This window comes from Symphalangus syndactylus, chromosome 4 (assembly GCF_028878055.3).
Source record: "Symphalangus syndactylus isolate Jambi chromosome 4, NHGRI_mSymSyn1-v2.1_pri, whole genome shotgun sequence".
Classification (NCBI taxonomy): Eukaryota; Metazoa; Chordata; class Mammalia; order Primates; family Hylobatidae; genus Symphalangus; species Symphalangus syndactylus.
This window is the reverse complement of record NC_072426.2, coordinates 21,806,848-21,831,846: the sequence shown is the minus strand read 5'-3', so window position 1 is coordinate 21,831,846 and position 24,999 is coordinate 21,806,848. Positions and strand designations below refer to the sequence as shown.

The following is a 24,999-nucleotide window of genomic DNA, read 5'->3' as shown; positions in this document are numbered from 1 at the left end:
TTTTTTTTTTTTTTGAGACGGAGTTTCGCTCTTGTTGCCCAGGCTGGGGTGCAATGGCACGATCTCCGTTCATCGCAACCTCCACCTCCCGGGTTCAAGCAATTCTCCTACCTCAGCCTCCCGAGTAGCTGGGATTACAGGCATGTGCCACGACGCCTACCTAATTTTGTATTTTTAGTACAGACGGGGTTTCTCCATGTTGGTCAGGCTGGTCTCGAACTCCCCCCGACCTCAGGTGATCCACCCGCCTCGGCCTCCCAAAGTGCTGGGGTTACAGGCATGAGCCACCGCGCCCGGCCTGAAAGATTTTTTTAAAACTACATGTTGAACTGTGTACAAATGGCCAGTTACCCACATTTGCCTATTACCTACACATCTCAGTATTATACTGTATTGGCACAGACGATGTCATAGAACATCACAACAGGATCATGCAATAACCTCAGGCAACAAAAATAAATTACATTCATTACACTACTCTTGCCAATCACGAAAGATTATCGGTTCGCATTAGGAAAAAGATTTTAAAGGACGTTTTAACAATAAGCCTTTCTGCTCAGGCCTTCGTTAACAGCACAACTGAATTAGAACAGTCCATTCCCCAAAGACTGCACTTAATCATGTCGGTTTTCTGCATCATTTTAATTGCTGTTGACTTTTCATTGACATTTAGCATAGATTTTTGCTCATTTTTGTTTTTTAAAGAACGACACTGAAAGACAAGAAAAATGCTATCAGAGGACTACAAACCTACAGGAGTTGAGTTTCAGTCGTGAAACATTATAATTATTTTCTGTGCTTTCCGTATTTCCTTGAATGAGATGTATTATTTTTATAATATGAACAAATTTTTAAAGGAAAAGAAGTTAAAAAAAAAAAAAAAGGCCTCACTTGTAAGGTAGGCTATGGTTTTTTCAAGTCTCAGGCACGTAAATGACAAGGGACTTTAAAAAAAAAAACAAAACACTGCCATTTAAAGCTGACTGGTAGGATCTTCCCTGCTAAATTATTTTGCAAACTTTTTAAAAAATAAATGTAGACCACGAATCATTTACTAAACATGTGATTCCAGTACCTCACTACCTTTTCTCTTCAGTTGGCTGTAGTTTAAATTCTAAGGCCTCCTCAAGACATGACATTTTCACATTTCTTAGGCATCTGTGGTTCCAGAGGAGCAAACCCATCGCACACCCCAGGTCTGCCATGGGGCCCTGGGCGGTGGGGATTTTGGATGTAACGTGTCTAGGCCGAGCCCATGCGGTGAAAGGCCGACCCTGCCGAAAACCCGGGCGGCGGGCGCCCACAAGTCAGTGCTCGGTGCGGCGCCGCAGCCAGCTCTGCCCGCGAGCCGAGTCCGAGCTGCTGAGGGGTAGCCGCGCTGGGGGCGGCGGCGTCGGGGCGGGGGCGGGAGCCGGGCGGCAGCTCCAGCGCCCGTGGGGGAGGAGCGGCAGCGGCGGCGGCTGGAGCTGCTGTGGCGACCGACGCGAGGCGGTGGCAGAGGAGACCCACCCCTGTCCACATGGACAGTCGCAAAGGCCTCCGCTGATGCATTCACGCCTGGGCGGGGTGGGCGGACGGCCGTAGCGGCGGCGGCTGCAGAACGAGCTAGGGGCCTGGAGGCGCCTCACGGTCGCAGACACCTCGCCGCTCCGGCGCGGCGGGTGCGGCCATTTTACGGCCTGAGACGAAGGGAGGCGTGTTTGTGTGCTCGCGTTCATCCTCCTTTCTTGGGAACCCACGGCTGCGGGAAGTTTCTCAGGCAGCCTGGGTGGGAGGTGGATGGGGAGTCGTGGGCCGAGAGGAACCGGGCCCGGGAAGCGCCGTCGTCGTCGTCGCCGCTCGCGTTCCCCCGGAGGGGCCTGAGAAGTTCGGGCCGCAGGCCTCGCTGCCCGCCCGCCCGCGGACAGGCCGGGGCGCGCCTGGCCTGCTTTTGTGTAGGCCCGTCTGAACGTGGGAGCGCAGCCCGCCTGACGGCTGAGCCCAAGGCCCGCAACCCTGCGGCGTCTACCCTCCTCCGGCGCGGCCCCTCATCCCGGCGAGCACGGCGGCGGTGTGGGCCATGGATTAAGAAGGAGGCGGCGTGGGAGGAGGAAGATGGCGGCCGGCAAGAGCGGCGGCAGCGCCGGGGAGATTACTTTTCTGGAAGGTAAGTCTATTTCTGCCCTTGACGGGGAGAAGGGAGGGCATACTGGAAAACGTGGCCCCCAGAACCCCGGATATTCAGTTATCTGCGCTGGGTGGGTTTGGGGGGCGGTGAAGTACGAGGGATGAGCGATGACGGGGAGGGAGTGTGCTGCGAGGGCGCCTGGTTCGAGTCCGCCCAGGCGAGGGGCTCGGCTGCGAGCCGGTTCGGCCCAGGGGGCGCGGGTGGATTGAGCTGCGAGCCAGAGTTGGTGGGCGTCCTTTGAGAGTGCGCGCTGAAGTCTTTGACATTTAAAAAAAATTTTGAGGTGGTGGCCTAAGGATGAGAGCAGCCAGCATTCACATCTTGTTTGGTGTTCATGAAAAGTTTCAAATTGCTAAGGTTGGGTGCAACTGGGGACCAATCTAAGTAGGGAGGGGACAGTTTCATTGAGGTGTGTTTTATACCTTCTAGGCTGTTTCTCAGAGTTTCAGGCTTGCTTTTGCAGCCAGCCTTCAGATTAGGCCTGGCCTTGTCTGATATTCTTTCGGAATGTGTTTTTATAAAAATATTCTGTAAAATAATTTATCTGGAAAAAGAGTAAGGTTTCCAGTGTCAATTTTGGGGCCGTAACTAAAGCTTATTGACACAATTTGAGTGTTTTATTCACTCTTGAGGGAAAGTTAAACATTTGCTGTAAGTAGACTAAGCCAGCCTCAGGAAAAGCTGTATATTTTTGTTGGGGAAGGTGGTAATGGGGAACAATATTGATTTTTTTGGCCTATGAATATATAAAGACCCCCAAAGTAGAGCTAAATGTTATTGTAATTGTAGCCCAAGAAGTGTTTATATTACTTAATTTGACTATGGATTCAGTGTTTACACTTTGTTTAGCAAAATGAGTCTCTGCTGCTCAGAGACTCATTCTTTTTGTTAAAAAGAATTTACTCTGGATAATTTTGCAAAGATGATTTTCATTCATAAGCTTTACTTCAAAAAATAACTTTTTTTAGTACGTTTCGGAAAGATTACTGAATCAAGAAAGTACAATTTAACTTAAAATTAAGAAAACCCCTAAACAGGTTCTATAGGAGGGTGTTGAGGAATGGGAATGCCTTGGTACTGCTTTGTTAACAGCACCTCGAACAGTCCCTGGAACACAGTAGGTACTCAATGTTAGTCTAGTGAAAGAATAGTGAATAATAGAGGTAATTTTTCTTAATTCTTCTTATTTGAGTATAGTAAAGTGAGAAAAAAATCTTACCGTACAAGCCAGCCTTTATCTAAAAGTGATGAGAACTTTACAGGAGATTTCCTAGTAAGAGTAAGAAAAGCTGCTGAGTTTTTCTGGGTTCATTTCGTATTACCTCCATTCCAGTTTGCGGAATGGGTACCTGTCGAGGCTGAGAGGGTGCAGCTTGTGTTACAGGTAGTGCTGTGTGTGTTGTTTTTGTTTTGAAATTGGAAACAAAAGATGGCTTACTCGTGCTTATTTCTTCTGTATGCAGGTGATTATACTTTTGTGCTATCCTAGATTTCCAGCTTCTATAGGCCCGATTGAGTTAAAATTCTAATTGGATGAACATAGGGAGGATTAAAACAAGCACAAATAAAGCCACAGGTGTAGAGTTAATGTGAGTTTCAAACTACTCCTTTTAGTTTATTCTAATCTAAGGGTCTTTGAATGTACAGGTGTGATAAATTCGAGTTTCACCATGTCTTAAGCATTTTTATAAAGCAAGCAAACGGTAACTTCTTTAGAACATAAGCATAAGGGTCTGGGCATGGTGGCGCACGCCTTTAGTCACACACAGCATTTTGGAAGGCCGAGGCAGGCGGATCACTTGAGGCCAGGAATTAGTGACCAGCCTGGCCAACATGGCGAAACCCCACTCTACTAAAAATACGAAAATTAGCCCTGTGTGGTTGGCGTGCGCCTGTAGTCCCAGCTACTGCGGAGGCTGAGGCAGGAGAATCGTTTGAAAACGGGAGGCAGAGGTTGCAGTGATTGCGCCACTGCACTCCAGCCAGGGCAACTGAGCGAGATTCTGTCTCCAAAAAAAAAAAAAAAAAAAAAAAAGCGTAAGGAAAAGGAACAATTTTAGTTCCTCATAACCAATTTTCATATGCTATATTGAATGTTTCCAAATAAACGAATGATATTTAATACTAATGTTTTCTGCTTAATTTCCCATGATTCTTTTGGTGTCTTACACTTTTAATAATAATAAAGTATTCCAGCCAGGCCTGGTGGCTCACGCCTGTAAATCCCAACACTTTGGGAGGCCGAGATGAACAGATCACCTGAGGTCAGGAGTTTGAGACCAGCCTGGCCAACATGGTGAAACCCCGTCTCTACTAAAAATACAGAAATTAGACTGGCATGGTGGCATGTGGCTGTAATCCCAACTACTGGGGAGGCTGAGGCAGGAGAATCACCTGAACCCGGGAGCTGGAGGTTGCAGTGAGCCGAGATCGCACCATTTGCACTCCAGCCTGGGCGAGGAGCGAAACTACATCTCAGATAATAATAAAATATTCCACCATAATTTGCTGTATGTTTTGTATTATCAGGTTTATAAGTGTTCAAAATATTTCCCCATACATAGGCTCCTAGGATTTAATATTAAGACATCTACATATTACACTTTCTTTACTTTCCAGTCGAGTCCTTGAAAAACTAAACTAGGTTTTCATTCGCTCATCACATTTACAGCATCCTCCTCTAACAGGCAATGTACCACGGTGAATACAACAGTGCGTAAGAGAGTCAAGGACTCTGCCTTTACTTAGTCTTCTGTCTTAGGTTCTGCGAAAGCATATCTCTGTAATAAACTGTGAAAAAGTAATGACTTTATCTTTTCACCATCATATTTCTTGCACCTGAAACATATTTGTTGTTAATGAAATAAACCAGATGATAAACAGTATGATAAATACTGGAAGACATAAACAGCAATGATGGGGAAGCCATTTTACATAGCACTGAAGTCAGGAAAGGCATCCCTGAGGAGGTTACACTTAATTAAGTAAACAACTTAACTAAGAGACAGTTCAGAATATGGCAGACGGGATACGTGTAAAGATTCATTTGATAAAAAGGCTGAAATGTAGAAAGCAAAGGAGAGGGTGGTATGAGAGGCAGGAGATCTTTCATACAGGATCTTGAATAATTTTTATATCTTTCTCAGCGGGAAGCCATTGACGAGTTTGGGGCAAGGAGGTGTAATGATAATGGTTTATCTTTATTTAAAAAAACTTTGGCTGCTCTCTTGAAATGAATTAGGGGGCAAGATTAAAAGCAAGACAATAAATTAGGATAATATTGTAGTAGTCAAGGCAGAAGTGGTTGGGGCTTCAATTAGCATGACGTCAGTGGAGATTAGGGAAGAGAAGTTGATAGGTTGAGGATATGTTTGGATGTAGAGCTTACAGGAGTTGATGAATTGTACATTGAGTGTCAGAATAAGAGGAATCAAAAGGTTTTGTTTAGCCTGAGGTATTGGTGGTACTGCCATTTACTGAGATGGAGTAGACTGATAGAAGAATGAGAAGGAAATCAACAACACTGGTCATATTAAATTTGAGATGCCTGTTTGACATTTTTGCTCTGAAGTATGTTTTATATCTTTGTAACTACTAAGATTCTAATTCCATTTCTTTTTATAGCTTCTCTAGGGAAAAGGAGACCTACTGGTTGTCTATTTATACAAAAGCACACTAAAATTGTATGGATTTCATTAAGCCACAGCTTGTGTTAAAATTTTTTACTCTCCTCTCCCCTCTTTGACTTGTTTCTTTCACTTCGCTAACTGCTGCTCATACCCCTTTTCCACTTATGATAGACAGTTTTGGCAGGTTGCTCCCCTGTATTTATTCAGTCAGCAAATACTTATTGAACACCTACTATGTTGTAGGCAATGGCACTGCACTGAGAGGCATAACAGTGAGGGAGAAGAAACCATGTTTTTTTCATAGAGTGTTCAGTCTAGTGAGGAAAGTAAAAAAAATAATACTTTTAAATGTAAAATTACAACTGACAAGTACAGCAATCAGTGGTGTATTGTTTATACAAGTTGAACATCCCAAATTTAGAAATCCAAAATGCACCAAAATTTGAAGCAACATGACCCCCCTAAGAAATGCTCATTGAATCAATTTAGATTTTTGGATTTGGGATGCTCAGTTGGGATAATATAATAAAATTTGCAAATATTCCAAAATCCAAAAAAAAAAAAAATCTGAAATCTGAAACATTTCTTCTAGTTTCAAGCATTTCGGATAAGGGATACTTAACCTGAAATCATGAGAACTGGATCTAATCAGGGTGGTTCGAAGTGGGTATTAGAGAACAGAAGGTAGGGAGGCAGTGCTTTCTAGGCAGAGGGAGTAAAATAGGGGAGCACGGCATGTTTGGAGAACTTAAGGGAGGACAATAATGGTGTCAGATAGGAGAGAGGTGCAAGATGATACTGGAGGTGACATCAGATTTATTTCAAACAAGGTCAACAGCCGGGCATGGTGGCTCACGCCTGTAATCCCAGCATTTTGGGAGGCTGAGGTGAGAGGATTGCTTGAGCCCAGGAGTTCGAGACCAGCCTGAGCAACATAGTGAGCCCGTGTCCATACAAAAAAATTAAAAAATGATATGGGAGGGTTCTTGAGCCCAGGAGGGCAAGGCTGCAGTGAGCCATGATCATACCACTGCATTCCCACCTGGGAGTACAGAGCGAGACCCTGCTGCCCAGAAAAAAAAAGGTCATCAGCTGCTACATGGAGAGAGCTTCAGAGAGGGGCAGCAGATTATCCAGTTAGGAGATGATTGGAATATAGGACAAAGGTGATTGATGGTAGCTAGCTTGTTCTTATAAACTTTCTTTTGATATTCTACCTCTTTTTTCACTGTGGGGGCTCTAACAAGTCTACCTACTCTCATACATTTCTTCATTTTTGTACTGCACTTGTTCATATCTAGTTTTCTTTTCCTTTTTTTTTTAACCAAGTGAATTCCTTCTCCTATATTTTCTCCCGTTTTTCCTGAAGTAACTTTTTTCTGCCTTTCCTTTCTAATATACATATATTACTACTTTAGTTTGTTTTCCTTTTCATTTCAGCCTGTCTTCCTTTACGGACCTTGTCTACTAGGTTGAAAAGAGTGATGCTAAACTGTTGCATGCAATATTGTTCTCTACAGATACCAGCAAAAATGCTTCTGTCTCCAAATGAAAAGTGTTTCCATTTCACCTTAGCCAGTCTTTTATGTTATATATAAACTCAGTGCAGAACCCAATCAGTTTGCCAGTTTTACTGGAGACCGTAAATACCTAACACTGTCTGTTGAACTAGAGCACAGTTTCTCCCAAACGATTGGCATTCCATGGAATATGAACAGGGTTTCTAGTTTCTGCCTACTTAGGGGAATACACCTCTTCTTCTTTTGATTGCATTACTTTTGGAAACTACATCATGGTCATTCCTTATTTACTTAAGTATGTTTATTTCCTGATTTCATCCCAGTTAAAGTGATAAATTCTGTTTATCATGTGAGTTCATGTACTTGAAACAGTAAAGCAGAACCTCACTTGGAATGAAAGTGATTTTCAGGCAAAGTGCAGTGGGTCATACCTGTTATCCTGAGATAACACTTCGGGAGGCCAAGGCGGGAGGATTGCTTGAGCCCGGGAGTTCAAGACCAGCCTGAGCAACATAGCGAGGCCCCATCTCCACAAAAAATACAAAAATTAGCCGGATGTCACAGCATGCACCCGAAGTCCCAGGAATTCAGGAGGCTGAGGTGGGAGGATTGCTTGTTGCTCGAGCCCAGGAGATTGAGGCTGCAGTTCATGACACTGCACTTCAGCCTGGGTGACAGAGCTGAGAAGAAAGAAAGAAAAAAAGGGAGGGAGGAAGAAAGAAGAGGAAAAAGAGAAAAGGAGGAAGGAAAGAAAGGAAGGAGAAAAGAAAGTGATTTTCGTTAGAAATGCATTGAGAATATGAACTCAAAAGTCAGAATGCTGAGGTTCAACATCTGGCTTTACTACTTGTTAGCTGTGTGATCTTGGGTAGATTACTTAACCTCTCTGTGTTTTCTCAGCTGTAAAACAAGGGTAATAATTGTCGTTAAAAAATAATAATTGTAGTTACCTTATAAGATTGCCATGAGGATTGAGGTAATATATATATCTTAAAGCAATTCCAGGCATATAATAAGCACTCCATGTTACTTGATATTATTTATTTTATTAGCAGATAGAGAAAAGAAAAAGAGCTTTCTTTCCTTGCTTGTCTTCTCTTCTATTTGAATTTTAGTTTGCATTGTTTTTCTTTCACTGACTACCTTTTTCTAGATATTAGCTGATTTTGACCAGTGTTGTAATGAGAGAGAAAAGAGAATGAAATTACATACTTTGTATGTCTAGACTTTCATAAGTTGATTATTCCTGTTACTATTAGAAAAGTATGTTGAATATTTGAGAAACTTGAGGTATAGAAGGGTTGTTTGGCACAGCTTAAGTTATTGGGGAAGTCAGACTGTAGCCTGGGACATGACTTAATAGCTTCAGCTTTCTTCAGCATTTCCTTCCTCTCTCTTTCTCCCCCTCTTCCTCATCACTTTGCTTCCCTGTTCTTACCTCTTTTTCCTGTACCTCCCCCCAAAGGAAGGGGCGACTGAACAAGAGAGGGAAAAATAATAAGTTATTATGGAGAAGTATTACTTATTGATGAAGCAGCACTTTTAAGAGGGCAAAAACGGAAAGCCACAAATCTCTTGAGGCCCAGCTTCAGAAATTTACAGTGTTACGTCTTCCACATTGTATTGGCCGAAAAAATACAGAGCCAGCCCTGATTGAAGGGGAGAGGGAGTAGATTCCACCCTTCAATGGGAAGAATGACAAATAATTTGCAGCTGTCTTTAATCTATACAGCCATCTTTTCTCTCCCATACCTACCTGGTATTTTTTCCCCATTCTTTCAACACTCATAGTATTTTTCAACAGTCATGTAGTATTTTAAATGACAATTCTTATGAAACCCAAACTCCAACTTTTGGACAGTTTGGGAAGCTAAAGAAGGACAAAACAAAATGGGCAACTTAATTAGTAATTTATTTCAAAGATATAAATAGCATAGGAACAGTCATTAGTTTAATGTTTTGTTTTTGTTTTTTGAGATGGAGTCTCGGCTCTGTTGCCCAGGCTGGAGTGTAGTGGCGCCATCTCAGCTCACTGTAACCTCCGCCTTCCAGGTTCAAGCAATTCTGCTTCCTCAGCCTCCCCAGTAGCTGGGATTACAGGCGAGCACCACCATGCCTGACTAATTTTTGTATTTTTAGTAGAGATAGGGTTTCTCCATGTTGTCCAGGCTGGTCTCAAACTCCTGACCTCAAGTGATCCACCCACTTCAGCCTCCCAAAGTGCTGGGATTAGAAATGTGAGCCACCACACCTGGCCTTAGTTTAACTTTTAGTTGATTGGGAATGGATTCAGGAATTTCTGAAACTAGTCAAGCATAAGTATGGACAAAAGAGGAAGAATGTTAGAAACTTTTTCTTCCTTTTGTTTTTTCTTTCATTTAGTGATGCCTGGGTCATACTCTCATTTTCATTACTTAAACTCTTAGAAATGGTCATACTATTCACGATACTAAAAATAAAACAGTATCTTGATACAAAGTGCCAGTTAATCCACTAAGTCACAGACTGTTAATGCTCACAGTTACAGCACACTTAAGTTGTATACGTAAGTCATATTACTTAGAATGATGCAACAATGGATAATCCATTATTGTGAACTGCAAATGGTGGTTGCCATCATCAGGTAATAAAACAATGGCTACAATTACAGAAAGTGATAGATAATCTGTGCCATATCCATTTGACACTAAAAATGGTTGCTTTTGGCCCCTAATTTTTTTGTCTACCTTAGGTTTTTGTACTTCCCAGAATCTTCTGCATCCATTGGCAAAAATTAGGAACTGTCATCTTCAGAGTATATGGGGCTTTCAGTGCTAAAATTGGGATAGTCCGAGGCACACTGGGATGTTTGGACACTCTGCCTTGTCCTAGTTTAACAACAGCTACCTTGAAGCCGTCTGAAACCAGCCTGGAGTAGTATGACAACAGCTATGTTCTGATCTTGCCTTTGGAGGTTGTTTTTGTTTGTTTTGTTTGGGGGTGGGGTGAAGGAGGCCTTGCTATTTCAAATACATTTTTATACTTTTTGAAGATGCGTTTTTTTCCCCTCCCAAATTCACTGCATTACAGTTTTTGAAACAGAACGGGAGAAAAAAAATAACAAACAGTGCTGGCATTCAATAGATGGTAAATTCACTTTTCATTTTTAATAAAGAGTGGACGACGAGGAACTAGAAATTCTCCTAGGCTTGGAGAATTTAAACTGTTTAGTAACCTTGTTGTTTCATATATTCAAAAATCTACAACTTTCTACCCTCATAACCTCCTACTCATGAATCAAGCACTAAATTCTGGAGACAAGATGAAGGTACTACTTCTTAACTACCATGACCCCTGCTGACTCTGCTTCTGTGGAAACCAATAACTTCTCTTTCTTCATAACCCCAGCGGTCGCTATTTGAATGAAGTGGGATTCCAAACATTTTGGCATTCAGTCTTCTGTTTTCAGCCCAGGTTGGTTTTCATTTTTTAAACACAGGAGATATAAAAGAATGATTTAGTAAATCATAATAGCGATTTAAGTCTGAGGCTGTTTATCAGCTTCTCCACAAGTTTCGGTATCAGCTCCTCAGTCTCTTTTGCTTTCACCATTTACAGGCTTCACTTATTTCTTGAGTCTTTGCTAATTTAAGCTTTTTATGAAACTGTCCATCTTCTTGAATTATGTGTTTGCACTTTCAAGTTAAAGTGTTTATCAAATTTCATTGGTCTGTCTCACAGAATACTGAATTCCCTGACACTTTGATCCTCTCACTTTAAAGCATAAGGAACATTTGGAACTACTTATCACATGCAGTCATTTCTCAGTTTAATTTCTGGCTTTAGAAGTTTGTGTGCTTCAGCTTGAGATAAGTATATTTTTAAGAGATTGTGTATTCTGTGTAAAGGTAGCACCAACTGCACCGCTTTGGAATAGTTGTCATTGCTAGACTTTTTCATTCCGTAGTAAGTTAAGGAGTTTCCAGCAACACCTGTAGCACTAAACTGCTGCCTGACTAATGAACTGAACTGACTATGCTAGCGTCCTGCTGAAAGGTACATAGAAGTAGATAGACTAGTGAAGCTGGGGTCCTAAGGGAAAGAACATTTTGGTTTTGGTAGCTCACAGAGGGGTCTAATTTAATATTACATCCAGAAATATAGTATTTAAAGACTTTATCTTGAAGTAGTAGTGATCTGTTGGTTTGTCTTCTATACCAAAAGATACAGGTTTTGAAGGTCAGGGACTTGAGAAAGGCTTAGCTAGGTGATTTTTCTTCTTCATGTAGCATCTGCAGGGATGATTTGGTGGTGGCTTGTGTGGTTTGGTTGGGAAGTTCCATGTCTGCAGTCTAAAGACCTCTTCAGATGGCCTCTGCAGCAGGGTACTCAGACTTGTAACATGGTGACTCAAGGCTTTGGAAAATCTTGATAGTTCTTGAGAAAGACTTGGGCTGTAGCCCTACAGAGCCACATAAATTTGCTTTTCTAACATTCACATTTAATTCTCTCTGTATTTTCTTTTGCTCCTTTTATATTTCTAAGTTACATTTTTCTTATAAGTTTTTCTCATATTCATAATTGTTGTGGTGCACTGATGGCTCATTGCAGTCTCAAACTCCTGGGCTCAAGGGATCCTCCTGCCTCAGCCTCCTTAGTAGCTGGGACTACAGGCATGTGCCACCACAACCAGCTGATTTTTTTATTTTTGTAGAGACAGAGTGTCACTATGCTGCTCAGGCTGGTCTCGACTTCTGGCCTCAAGCAATCCTCTTGCCTTAGCCACCCAAAACGCTAGGATTATAGGTGTGAGCTGTCTGATAACCCCATGAGACTAGTAGAAATTAAAACATCACTACAGTGGGAGATGATGCATAGAAACAGGAAACAGGAAAACTTAAAAACAGTACTGAAACCACTTTGGAGATCGGTTTGGCAATACCTGTTGAACTTGAAAATGCACATCCCCGGGGACCAAATCATTCCATTGCTAAAGGATACCCTAGGTCAGGTATCGGAAGACTATGCCCCAGGCCGGGTGCAGTGGCTCACGTCTGTAATCCTAGCACTTTGGGAGGCCAAAGCGGGCAGATCACTTGAGGCCAGGAGTTCAGAACCAGCCTGGCCAACATGGTGAGACCCCTTCTCTACTAAAAATACAAAAATAGCCGGGCATCGTGGCATATGCCTGTAATCCCAGCTACTTGGGAGGCTGAGGCACGAGAATCACTTGAACCCAGGAGGCAGAGGTTGCAGTGAGCCGAGATTGTGCCACTGCACTCCAGCCTGCGTGACAGAGCGAGATTCTATCTTTAAAAAAAAAAAAAAGAAAAGAAAACTATGACCCAGCCAAATTTGGCCACCTTCCTGTTTTTAAGAGGCTCATGAGCTCAGAATGGCTTTTATATTTTTAATGACTGGAGGGAAAAAGTCAAAAGAAGAATGTTTCATGACACATGAAAATTACATGAAATTCAAATGTCACTGCCCTTAAAGTTTTATTGCAACACAGCAATACCTATTCACATTATACCTGCCTTCTCATTGAAATGGCAACGTTGAGTAACTGACAGACTGTATGGACTACACAGTGTAAGATATTTACTATCTGGCCCTTTACAGAAAAAGGCTGGTGACCTCTGCCCTAGAGAAACCACACATGCACAAGGAAACAAACTTAAAAAAAAAGTTCTTAATAGCAATATGAGACATACTAAAATATTCATAGTAGCAATGTGTGTAATAGTAAAAAGGTGAAGGCCGGGCGCGGTGGCTCACGCCTGTAATCCCAGCACTTTGGGAGGCCGAGGTGGGCAGATCACGAGGTCAGGAGATTGAGACCATCCTGGCTAATACAGTGAAACCCCGTCTCTACTGAAAATACAAAAAATTAGCCAGGCGAGGTGGCGGGCGCCTGTAGTCCCAGCTACTCAGGAGGCTGAGGCAGGAGAATGGTGTGAACCCCGGGGGGCGGAGCCTGCAGTGAGCCAAGATCGCGCCACTGCACTCCAGCCTGGGTGACAGCGAGACTCCGTCTCAAAAAAAAAAAAAAAAAAAAAAAAAAGGTGAATATAACCTAAATTTCCACAAATAGAGGGATGTATAAATAAGCGATTATATTTATACTATGGAACACTAAATGATAATGAAAATGAAAGCACTAGCTTTTTTTTTTTCTCTTCAACTCTTTGAAAGTAAATTCCAGACATGCTGCTCATTTAACCGTAATTACTTTATTGTTTAACTTACCCTTATTTGTTTAGGAAATATACATTTCTTAAATTACTGCAGTGTAGTTATAAAACTCAGAAAATTAACATTGATACAATACTATAATCTACAAACATTTTTCCACTTTCATTAGTTGACCTAAAAATGTTCCTTAATAGCAAAAGAGAAAAAATTCTGGTTCAGGATCTGATACAGAATGATGTATTGCATTGATTTGTCATGTCCCATTTGCCTTCTTTAATCTGGGAATAGCTTTTCAGACTTTGTCTTTCTTGACCTTGACATTTTTTCTTTTTTTTTTTGAGACGGAGTCTCGCTCTGTCGCCCAGGCTGGAGTGCAGTGGCGCAGTCTCGGCTCACTGCAAGCTCCGCCTCCTGGGTTCACGCCATTCTCCTGCCTCAGCCTCTCCGAGTAGCTGGGACTACAGGTGCCCGCCACCACGCCTGGCTAATTTTTTGTATTTTTAGTAGAGATGGGGTTTCACTGTGGTCTCGATCTCCTGACCTCGTGATCCGCCTGCCTCGGCCTCCCAAAGTGCTGGGATTACAAGCGTGAGCCACCACGCCCGGCCAACCTTGACATTTTTTAAGAAAACGGGATGGTTATTTTGTAGTTTAATCCCAATTTGCGTTTGTCTGATGTTTCGTTATGATTCAAGTCAGGTTATGCATTTTTTTAAAATATAAGGAATGCCATAAAAATGATTTTTTTGTTCTTCTTAGTGTGTCGTATTGAGGGGACCATGGTGTCAATTTGTCTTGTTGTTGGGAAAATTAACTTTGATCACTTAGTTAAGGTGGTGTTCACCAGATTTTTCCGCAGAAAGTTACTATCTTTTTTTTTTTTTTTTTTTTTTTTTTGAGACAGAGTCTGGCTCTGTCGCTCAGGCTGGAGTGCAGTGGCGTGATCTCAGCTCACTGCAACCTCTGCCTCCCAGGTTCAAGCCATTCTCCTGCCTCAGCCTCCCGAGTAGCTGGGATTACAGGTGTGCACCACCACGCCAGGCTAATTTTTTTGTATTTTTAGTAGAGATGGGGAATTACCATATTGGCCAGGCTGGTCTCGAACTCCTGATCCTGTGATCCGCCTGTCTTGGCCTCCCAAAGTGCTAGGATTATAGGCGTGAGCCACTGCACCCAGCCACTATCTTTCTCTTTGAAATTAATAAATATTGTATGGAGAGATACTTTGAAACCTTGTAAGTAACTTGTTTCTCGTCAGATTTCACCCACTGGTTCAAAATCCATTGATGATTCATGCCTGAATCCCCCAATTATTAATATAATGGTTCCCAAGTGATTTTTCTCCCTTTACTGCACCAACAATAGAACCTTCACTACGTACTTGAATAGACTTGTTGATAGCTTATTGCTGGGGAGAAGTTAGATGTTTGCTGAAGGTTTGGGGAGTTATTCCTGTTTCAGATTAAGGGAGTTCCTTCCTATTCCTGGTTTGCAAGTTTTTTTTGTTGTTGTTTTGAGACAGAGTCTCACACACTTTGTTACCCAGGCTGGAGTGCAGTGGTGGCCTGATCTCGGCTCACTGCAATTCCACCTCCTGGGTTCAAGCAATTCTCCTGCCTCAGCCTCCCAATTAGCTGGGATTACAAGCATGCACCACCACACCCAGCTCATTTTTGTATTTTTAGTAGAAACAGGGTTTTACCATGTTGGCCAAGCTGGTCTTGAATGCCTGACCTCAAGTGATTCACTCACCTTGGCCTCCCAAAGTGCTGGGATTATCTCGTCTATCCTGCTAAGAGGTTTGTTTTGTTTTGTTTTGTTTGAGACAGAGTCTTGCTGTGTCACCCAGGCTGAAGTGCAGTGGCATGATCTCAGCTCACTCAACCTCTGCCTTCTGGGTTCAAGCGATTCTCCTGTGTCAGCCTCCCGAGTAGCTGGGATTACAGGTGCGCGCCACCACACCTGGCTAATTTTTGTATTTTTAGTAGAGACAGGGTTTTGTAACATCGGCCAGGCTGGTCTCAAACTCCTGACCTCAAGTGATCCACCCACCTCGGCCTCCCAAAGTGCTGGGATTACGGGCATGAGCCACCGTGCCCTGCCTGCTAAGCGTTTTTGTTTGTTGTGAGTGGATACTGTAAATGACATTATGGTTTTCAAATGTTTACTTTTGCTTTTTAGAATAAACCCTGCTTAATTATAATATGTTATTTATATATCACTGAGTTTGATTTGCTAATATTTTATTTAGGTTTTATATCTGTCTTTTTGTGAGATTCCTCAGTAAATTTTCCTTCCTTGAATGTCATTGTCAAGTTTGGGATCAAGTATTCTGACTTCATAAAATGAGCTGCAAAGTGTTCCTTTTTTATTTTCTGCAAAAGTTCAGATAAGATTGGTGCTATTTTTTAAAAGTTTGAAAGAAATTAGTGGTGAAGACTTCTGAGCCTGAGTTTTGCTTTTTTGGGAAGATTTGTCATAATGAATTCAATTTATTTTATTGATATAGCAGTATTAAAAATCTTCTTTTGCTTCTTGTGTTCATTTGGTAACTTGTGCCCTCATAGACATTTAGGTTTTTGCTTTCTTTGGTCAACCATACTAGTTCCTATTCATCCACCAGATGTTTATCTTTTTTCACTTTTGTTAATGTCTCTTCTACTATTATCTCCTCTCTGGTTCTCTTTGTTCTTATGGGTTGCTACTTTTCTTCCTCTTTCCATTATTGTCATTTTAGTGGAGGATATGGAGAAAACTTTATGTGTTTAATTTGTGATATTTAATTGGGATCTCCCTTTAACCTTTTTCTTTCCATCTCCTTAATTTTCTAACTAGAATACAGTGGACATAATTTTCTGCTCTCATAATTACAAATGTCAGCCATAACAAGTTATTGAAATGTAGTGATACTCTCAAGGACTTTTGAAGATTTTAAGTTTTTGTCCCCACTCCAGTTTGCCCCCAGACTTTTAAAAATCTCTTTTCTTTTTATAATTTATTTTTTCTCTCACTGGAAATTATTACTTCCATGGAGGTTCTAATCTAATATCAATTAGGTTATGATTGAGTTTGTTAGAATTATGTGTAAACAGCCAGGTGCGGTGGCACACGCCTGTAATCCCAGTGCTTTGGGAGGCCGAGGTGGGTGGATCACAATGTCAGGAGTTCGAGACCAGCCTGACCAATGTGGTGAAACCCTGTCTCTACTAAAAATACAGAATTAGCCAGGCGTGGTAGCATGCGCCTGTAATCCCAGCTACTCAGGAGGCTGAGGCAGGAGAATCACTTGAACCCGGGAGGCGGAGGTTGCAGTGAGCTGAGATTGCGCCACTGCACTCCAGCCTGGGCGACAGAGCAAGACTCCATCTCAAAAAAAAAAAAAAAAAAAAGAATTGTATGTAAAGAACCCCAGTTCCTTTAGTGCATAAATATTACAATGTCTCTTTTGACTTTTGAAACATAAGTTCATTTTACATTGCGTTTTTTAATTTTTATTTATGTATTTTTGAGACTGTTTTCACTGTGTCACCCAGGCTGGATTGCAGTGGTGTGATGATAGCTCACTGCAGCCTCAACCTCCCAGGCTCAATTGATCCTCCGTCCAGTCCTCCTATCCCAGTCTCCTGGGTAGCTGGTACTACAGGCACGCACCACCATGCCAGGCTAATTTTTTTGTATTTTTTTGTAGAGACAGGATTTTGTCATGTTGCCCAGGCTGGTCTCAAACTCCTGGGCTAAAGTGATCTGCCCACTTCAGCCTCACAGAATGCTGAGATTACAGGCATGAGCCACTGCACCCAGCCTTTGGTGTTTTAAGACTTTTTCTTTTGGAATTCATTTAAATTTATATAGAAGTTTCAATGATTGTTTGGATAATTTATTTCCTTTTTTTTTTTTTTTTTTTTTTTTGAGACAGAGTTTCGCTCTTGTTGCCCAGGCTGGAGTGCAGTGGCGTGATGCACCACCACACCCGGCTAATTTTGTATTTTTAGTAGAGACGGGGTTTCTCCATGTTGGTCAGGCTGGTTTCAAACTCCCGACCTCAGGTGATCCGCCCGCCTCCGCCTCCACCTCCCAAAGTGCTGGGATTACAGGCGGGAGCCACTGCGCCCAGCCGGTTTAGAGAACTTCTATATAACTTTTACTGAGCCTCCACTAATGTTACCACCAAATATAGCCAGTGTATGTTTGTCACAACTATGAAATTTAACATTTGTGTGATAGTATTATTACTATTACCTGAACTACAAACTTTATTTTGGGTTTCACCAGTAATGCCATTAACAACCTTTTCATATTCGAGAGTCCAATCCAGGACTTTGGATTTGATTGTCTTGTCTCCTTAATATACTGTGTTCTTTCACAGTTTCTTAATCTTTCCTTGTTTTTCATAACCTTGACAGTTGTACAAAATACTGTATACAGGTATTTTACACAGTGTCCCTCAGGTTGGGTTTGTCTGATGTTTTCTTGTGATTAAACTGGGATTATGAGTTTTAGGGAAAGGATCACAGTGCTGAAGGGCTATTTTCATCATACCATATTAAAGGGTACATGCCATGAATAAGACATATCACTATGAATGTTAACTATGATCACTTGGCTGAGGTAGTGTTTGTCAGGTTTCTCCACTGTCAGTTAGTTTTTCCTCCCTTTTATGTCTGTGTTTTTGACGTAAGTTACCAAGGTGAGCCCATACTCAAGGGAAGGAAAATTCATTTTTATCTTTGGAGAAGGGAGTATATGCTTATATTATTTGGAATTCTTCTGTAAGGAACATGTGTCCCTTCTTTCCATTTATTTATTTATTCAATCATCTGTTTTTATCAGTATGGATTCGGGAATGTTTATTTTATTTAGGAGTTATAACCCAATGCCGATGTTATTTATTTTTGCTAAAATTGTTCCAACTTTGGCCGTTGGGAATTCTTTCAAGTTGGCTTCTGTAACCTTTTGACACGCCCCCATCTTTAAAAAAAAAATAATGGTTTTCTTGCATTCTGACCCTGTAAGTTACACCAGGTTCATGTTGGTGTTTTTTCTGCCTCTGGCCTAGAATCAGTCATTTCTTCTAGGAGCCCTGGCTCCTTTTATTAGAGAGAATGGTATTTAGAAACCAAGATCTAGTTGTAGGTGTGTTTGTTGCTACTGGGGTGTCATTGCTTCTAGACCCTCTTAAGAAAGCAGCCCTAGCTCTCTATACTAACCCATGTTACAACATACCTGTACATCTGTGTATGTATTAAATAAATGTGAGTTCATGCTGGCATGTCTGACTCTAACCTAGCACCATAGGGTTCATTTTATCTTTCCTCTCTTGCTTATTTGTAACTTCTTTATCTGACAGGGAGAAACCTTGTTTCCATCATCTACTATTTATTTACTTATGTTTTCAATCCCAGTATACATGCTAGGAAGTTTCATGTATACTGATGATTTGCTCATTAAGACTTATTTCCTCCTGTTCATGATATTTCTGAAACTTTTTTTTCAGGCTTGCATTGAAGTTTTATATTTTTTGGAGAGGATTTATGTTTGCTTGTGTTAGTTGCTTTCAGGCTGTTTTTTTTTTTTTCCTTTTAAAAGCAGTTTTTTATTGTGGTATAATATACATAACATATAAGTTACTGTTTAACCATTTTTAAGGGTATATTTATACAGTTCGTTGGTATTAAGTACATTTATAATGTTGTGCGGCTGCCACCAATATTTATTTTTGGATCTTTTAAATCATCATAAACAAGAACTGTGTACCTGTTAAACAGTAATTCTCCATTTCTCTACTTCCTTTAGCCTCTGGTAACCTTGATTCTACTTTCTGTCTCTATGAATTTACCTATTCTGGGCACCTCATATATGTGGAATCATACAATATTTGTCCTTTTGCGTCTGGCTTATTTCACTTAGTAACTGTTTTCAAGGTTCATCCATCTTGTATCCTGTATCCAATTTGTATCCCTTTAAGGCTGAATAACATTCCGTTGTGGCTGTGTGTGTGTGTGTGTGTGTGTGAACATATGTACACACATACTATATTGTGTTTATTAATCTGTTGATAGAAATTTGGGTTGTTTCCACCATTTAGCTTACTGTGAATAATGCTACTATGAACATTGGCATACAATTGTCTGTTTGAATACATGCTTTTGTTATTTTAGATGTCTCCCTAGAAGTGAAATTGCTAGCTCATATGGTAATTCTATGTTTAACTTTTTGAGGAACTGCCAAATTCTTTTCTACAGTGCCTGAACTGTTTTGCATTCCCACTAGCAATGCACAAGAGTTGCAGTTTCTCCCACCTCCTAGCCAATACTTGTTGCTTTCCATTTTTAAAGTAAATAATAGCAGCCAGGCAGGGTGGCTTACACCTGTATTCCCAGCACTTTGAGTGGCTGAGGCAGGGAGGATGGATTGAGGCCAGGAGTTCGAGACCAGCCTGGGCAAAATGGCAAGACCTCACCTCTACAAAAAAATTTAAAAACTACCTGAACATGGTGGCATGTGTCTGTGATCCCAGCTACTCCATAGGCTGAGGCGGGAAGATCATTTGGGCCCAAGAGGTCAAGGCTGCAGTGAGCCATGATGGCACCACTGCACTCCAGCTTGGGCTACCTTGCCTCAAAAAAAAAAAAAAAAAAAACTATCCTAATGGGTGAGAAGTAGTATCTCATTATGGTTTTGATTTGCATTTTTTAATGGTTAGTGATGCTGAGCATCTTTTCATGGGAGGATATTTTAATTATGGGTTTTTCATGGCCTTGTAAAGTTGTGAAAATTCTGGCTACAAACCCTAGTTAATTGTGGTCTCTTATGATTAGGGATTTCCTAACTGTCAAGTTTATTCGGGCTGCTGTATTGAAGTCCATAGACTGAGTAGTCTTCAAACCTCACGTTTCTCAGAATTCTGGAAGCTGGGAAGTTAGATCAAGATATCCAGATTCAGTTAAACCTCACATTTCTCAGAATTCTGGAGGCTGGGAAGTTAGATCAAGATGTCCAGATTCAGTATCTGGTAAGGTCCCACTTTTTCACAAATGGTGCCTTCTGGCTGACTCCTCACAGAATGGAAGGGGCAAGCAAGCTCCATTGGGCCTCTTTGATAAGGGCACCAATCCCATTCGTGAGAGCTGTGCCCTCGTTATCTAATCAGCTCCCACAGGCCCCACCTCTTAATACCATCTGTATCTTGGGGTTAGGATTTCACCATATAAATTTGGGAACATTCAGACCATAGCACTGACCATGGGGTGGATGTACTTTGTCTTTAGTTCAACTCAAAAGTCCAGAGCCAAGCATAAGACATCAGAATTATCCCCACTGCCTCTTCAGTGAGTTTTTTGTTCTGTTTTGTTTTTCCCTAGTTCACCCAGTCAGAATGTTGCCGTTCAGCTTGTCTGGTTTTCAGTCTGACATCTCATTTTGCTGGGGCCTTGAGGTTAACCTAATAAAGCCTGGGTTCTAAGGACATCGGGTTTTTGGTCATACAGTACCAAGAGAGAAATGCCATCTTTGGAATTTCATTTAGCTCTCTGGGTTCCCACCTTCTAGTTGTTAATGGATTCAAGGCGTTTCAGCCATGCACTTATAAAATTTTTTAAAATTCATAATGAGCACATTTAGTGTTCTGATCCAGAGTTTTTCAGGTTGTCAAATTTTAACCACATTGCCAAAACAGAAAACCTTGTTTGTTTTTCTTCTGTTAAAAGGCAGGTATCATTGAGTTTAAGGGAGGGTCTAGCAGTCTGGATATAGTTCTCATGAAGAAGGCAAGCAAACTATTTATAGGTACTTATTTCTAGAATCAGTGATCAAAGATGAGATTTAGGGCTGATTTTATATACATACATATTCATGTGCCCTCCATTTTTATTATAGCTTTCTAATCTTGAGTTTCTTTGTGTAGCAAACACATGTATGGATGATTATGAATTAGTAAAAACAGATTTTAATGTCTTCTTTTTCTCTTTGGAGGAAATCAGATGTTTACAAAAAATAGACAAAGGCAAGCAAATTAAAACAAAATCTAGAATAATCAAAGAGCTTGGGAAATGCTCATATTTGTTTTATATTGAATAGCTCTATTAATGAATACTTACTGCAGTTTGTTTTTATTTCAGCTTTGGCTAGATCAGAGTCTAAGAGAGATGGAGGTTTTAAAAATAATTGGAGCTTTGATCATGAAGAAGAAAGTGAAGGAGATACAGATAAAGAGTAAGGATTTTTTTTTTCCCTCAGATATTTTATAAGAATAAAACTTCTCATTAGAAAAACAATTTCTATTCTATGAAAATATTTTTAGGAGTATGGTATTCTTAAGAAAACATTTAACTCTTTCACAGTCGCAATTCTTTATTGATAAATAATTTTACTGTTATTTTCTCCATCTTTTGAAATGTATAAATATATGCTTATAGTATGTGTAACCTTACAATTAAAAATTGACTGTACAATGGAAAGCTTCAAAATAAGAAAATTGTTTTTTGTTTTTTAAAAAGGCATTCTGTTCAGGCAGCAATTTGGAAATCCACCATTTATCATGAGTAAGTGAACCCAGATAAGACCCTTGCATTTTGTATGAAAGTTTAAATACTACAGTATCTTTCTTCCCCAGTTGTGACCACCACCCCTACCACATCCATCTTAGGTCAGATTCTTACCAGAGAAAGCAGAACCATTATAAATGATAAACACAGGTGTTTACCCAGACAGAAGTTAAGCAAAGTGTTCATTACACTTTCTTAATCTACTTGGAATGACTGTTGTGTAAAAATTTTAAATGATAGTTTTAACAGAACTTTTTGTTTCTCGGGAGATTTGTTTTTAAAATTCAACATTTAGTTTTTTGGCTGGGCACAGTGGCTCATACCTGTAATCCCAACACTTTGGAAGGCCAAGGCAGGTGGTTCATTTGAGGTCAGGAGTTCAAGATCAGCCTGGCCAGCATGGTGAGACCTCATCTCTACTAAAAATACAAAAGAGTAGCTGGATGTGGTGGCACACACCTGTAATCCCAGCTACTCAGGAGGCTGAGGCAGGAGAATCACTTGAACCCGGGAGGTAGAGGTTGCAGTGAACCCAGATCATGCCATTGCACTCCAGCCTGGGCGACAGAGTAAGACTCCGTCTCAGCAAAACAAAAACAAAAACATTGTTTTTAGTTTTTTGATTTATTGATCTGGTTTTCTGCTGGCCAAAATAAACAGCAAATTCAGAGATACACAAATATACACACAAAGTTCTACCAAAACTATAAATATGTTAAAGAAATTTTTATACAAGAAGTCATTCAGAATATATTGGCTAAATATTGTAGGTGCTTCACTTCTGTCTGGGCAACAGCTCCGTTCATCATTACCACTTTATGTGCCTTCACCGATGAGATGTTGATTTGAAGTTTTATTTGAAGGAGAGCTTTGAACTGGTAAGTCTCTCATTTAAAGTCAGTATTTTATGGTTTTCTTTCTTTCATTTCTTTTATACTTTTTCTGATTACTTTAAAATATAAAACAATTATTGTTATATTCAGTATGCATATAGTTTTGAAAAATTAGAATTAAATCTGAAATTAAGCTGCATAGAAAATATACCACTTTTTAAACATGTTTGTAAAATGTTTACGAGAGACTTTATCATTAAAAAAAGTTGGGATGTATATAAACAGTAATAAAACATTTTACATTTTTGTGTAAATATCTAGGACTTTACAATAAATAGCTGAGTTGTCTTCGAAAAGGTTGTATTTGACTTTCTTTGGTGGCAGGTTTACTGTAGTTATACATTTTTTAAAAACTGTCTTTACGGTGCTAGCTGTCCTGTACATTTCATTTCTGAATTGTACTTTTTGGTTCATCATGAGTCTCAGGGACATCAGCTTTTTGAACATGCATCTATTAACATGAACCTGTTAATAGATACATTAGTTTAATCATTTAGAATTTCAGGCCACTGATTTCTCAATGAAGGGTTGATATTTCCAAGAGTGGTAGAACTATTTTACCATGGTAATACCACTGGAATTACTTCCTTTTCATTAGCTAAGGCTTTTTTTCCTTTCAGTTCATTTCTTCGTTTCTCTTTCTACCCTTAATTTTCAATCTAAGACAAAAAGGAAAAATGAGTGAGAATATATAAAATCCATAACTAAATAAACAGAATTATGTGTTCATTTATTGTAGGGTTCAGCAAACTATGATCCATGGGCTAATCTTGTGTGCCACCTAATTCAGTTAATAATTTTTATTGGAACATAGCCACATGTATTGTTTATGGCTGTTTTCATACAACATACGAGTAGCTTCTACAGAGACCATATGGCCTGCAAAGCCTGTGGTCTGGCCCTTTACAGAAAAAGTTTGCTGATTCCCTTAATTAGGTGAGCATAGAGGATAAAACCTCAGAATTTAATATAAGGATTGTGATTGCTACTTAAGGTTTTTTCCCCTTATTTTCTGTGTAGTGGGACAGATCTGCTCAGTGTGGATGAAGATGAGGATTCTGAAACCTCAAAAGGAAAAAAGGCAAGTGTTGCTTAAAATATTTTTTTCTTTTATGTTATATACAAAAAAATTGTTACCTCAAAAGAAGTCTTACTATTTTTAAATTATAAACCCTAGTTACCCACTTTCTCCACTCCAGAGGCAAGTGGTGTTCCCAGTTTGTTACTTATCACTTTGGGAATGTTTCATGCATTATAAAGAAGAGAAATATTTCCACCTCCCATGTTACACAATTGGTAATATACGGTGCATGGTTTTTCTGATCTTCCTTTAACTTAATATATTATCTTGGAGACCATCTGTAAGAGTTCATAAAAAGCACCTCATTCTTTTCAGTGAGTGCATAGTATTCCATTGTATTATATACCATTAACCAATTCCACCTATTGATGGATATTTACAGTGTTGTCAACTTTTAATTTTTTTCTAAAATAATCTGTAAATTAGCCTTCTATATGGGTTATTTTGCACACATACAAGCATATCTGTAGAATGAATTCCTAGAAGTTGCACTGCTTTATCAGGACAGGTCCATTTCTAATTTTGGCATACCAGATTTACACTTGTTCCCTCGATATCTGAACGTATCTGTTTCCCCACACATCTATCATAATGTCATCAACCTTTGATCTTTGCCAATGAAAACTAGTATCTCAGTGTAGTTTTAATTTCCATTTTATTTTTTGTGAGGTTGAACATCATTTCATATGTATAGTCTAGTTCTTTTTAAAATGATTGTCAGTTAATATCCTTTGCCCATTTTTCTATCTGGTCTTCAGAATATTATTCATAGGAATTATTTTTATATTTAGTCTAAGACACACTTTTTTTTCACATTTTGACATCTTTGAAATCTAGATGCATCTTATTAAGATTGCGTGAAATGCTTTAATTATTTAAAAAAAATGTTTTTGGCCAGGTGTAGTGGCTGACACCTGTAATCCTAGCACTTTGGGAAATCAAGGTGGGAGAATTGCTTTAGGCCAGGAGTTTGAGACTACCTGGGCGACATA

At 40.2% G+C, this 24,999-nt stretch overlaps 1 protein-coding gene across 12 annotated transcripts in view; it reads left to right on the top strand.

Moving 5' to 3' along the window:
- Window positions 1-1,435: 1,435 nt before the first annotated feature.
- Window positions 1,436-24,999, top strand: part of SENP6 (SUMO specific peptidase 6) — a 115,211-nt gene continuing 91,647 nt past the window's right edge. For 4 of the 12 annotated variants that reach the window (XM_055274223.2, XM_055274222.2, XM_055274220.2 and 1 more), the window contains exons 1-4: window positions 1,944-2,146; window positions 21,608-21,701; window positions 21,986-22,030; window positions 23,947-24,007. In XM_055274223.2, the coding sequence (XP_055130198.1) occupies window positions 2,095-2,146; window positions 21,608-21,701; window positions 21,986-22,030; window positions 23,947-24,007 (252 nt within the window). In that variant the 5' untranslated portion in view covers window positions 1,944-2,094. Of the gene's footprint in view, window positions 2,147-10,703; window positions 10,770-21,607; window positions 21,702-21,985; window positions 22,031-22,803; window positions 22,912-23,946; window positions 24,008-24,999 lie in introns of those variants that run through there. The other 8 variants (XM_055274227.2, XM_055274224.2, XM_063637862.1 and 5 more) reach the window with 6 other exon arrangements.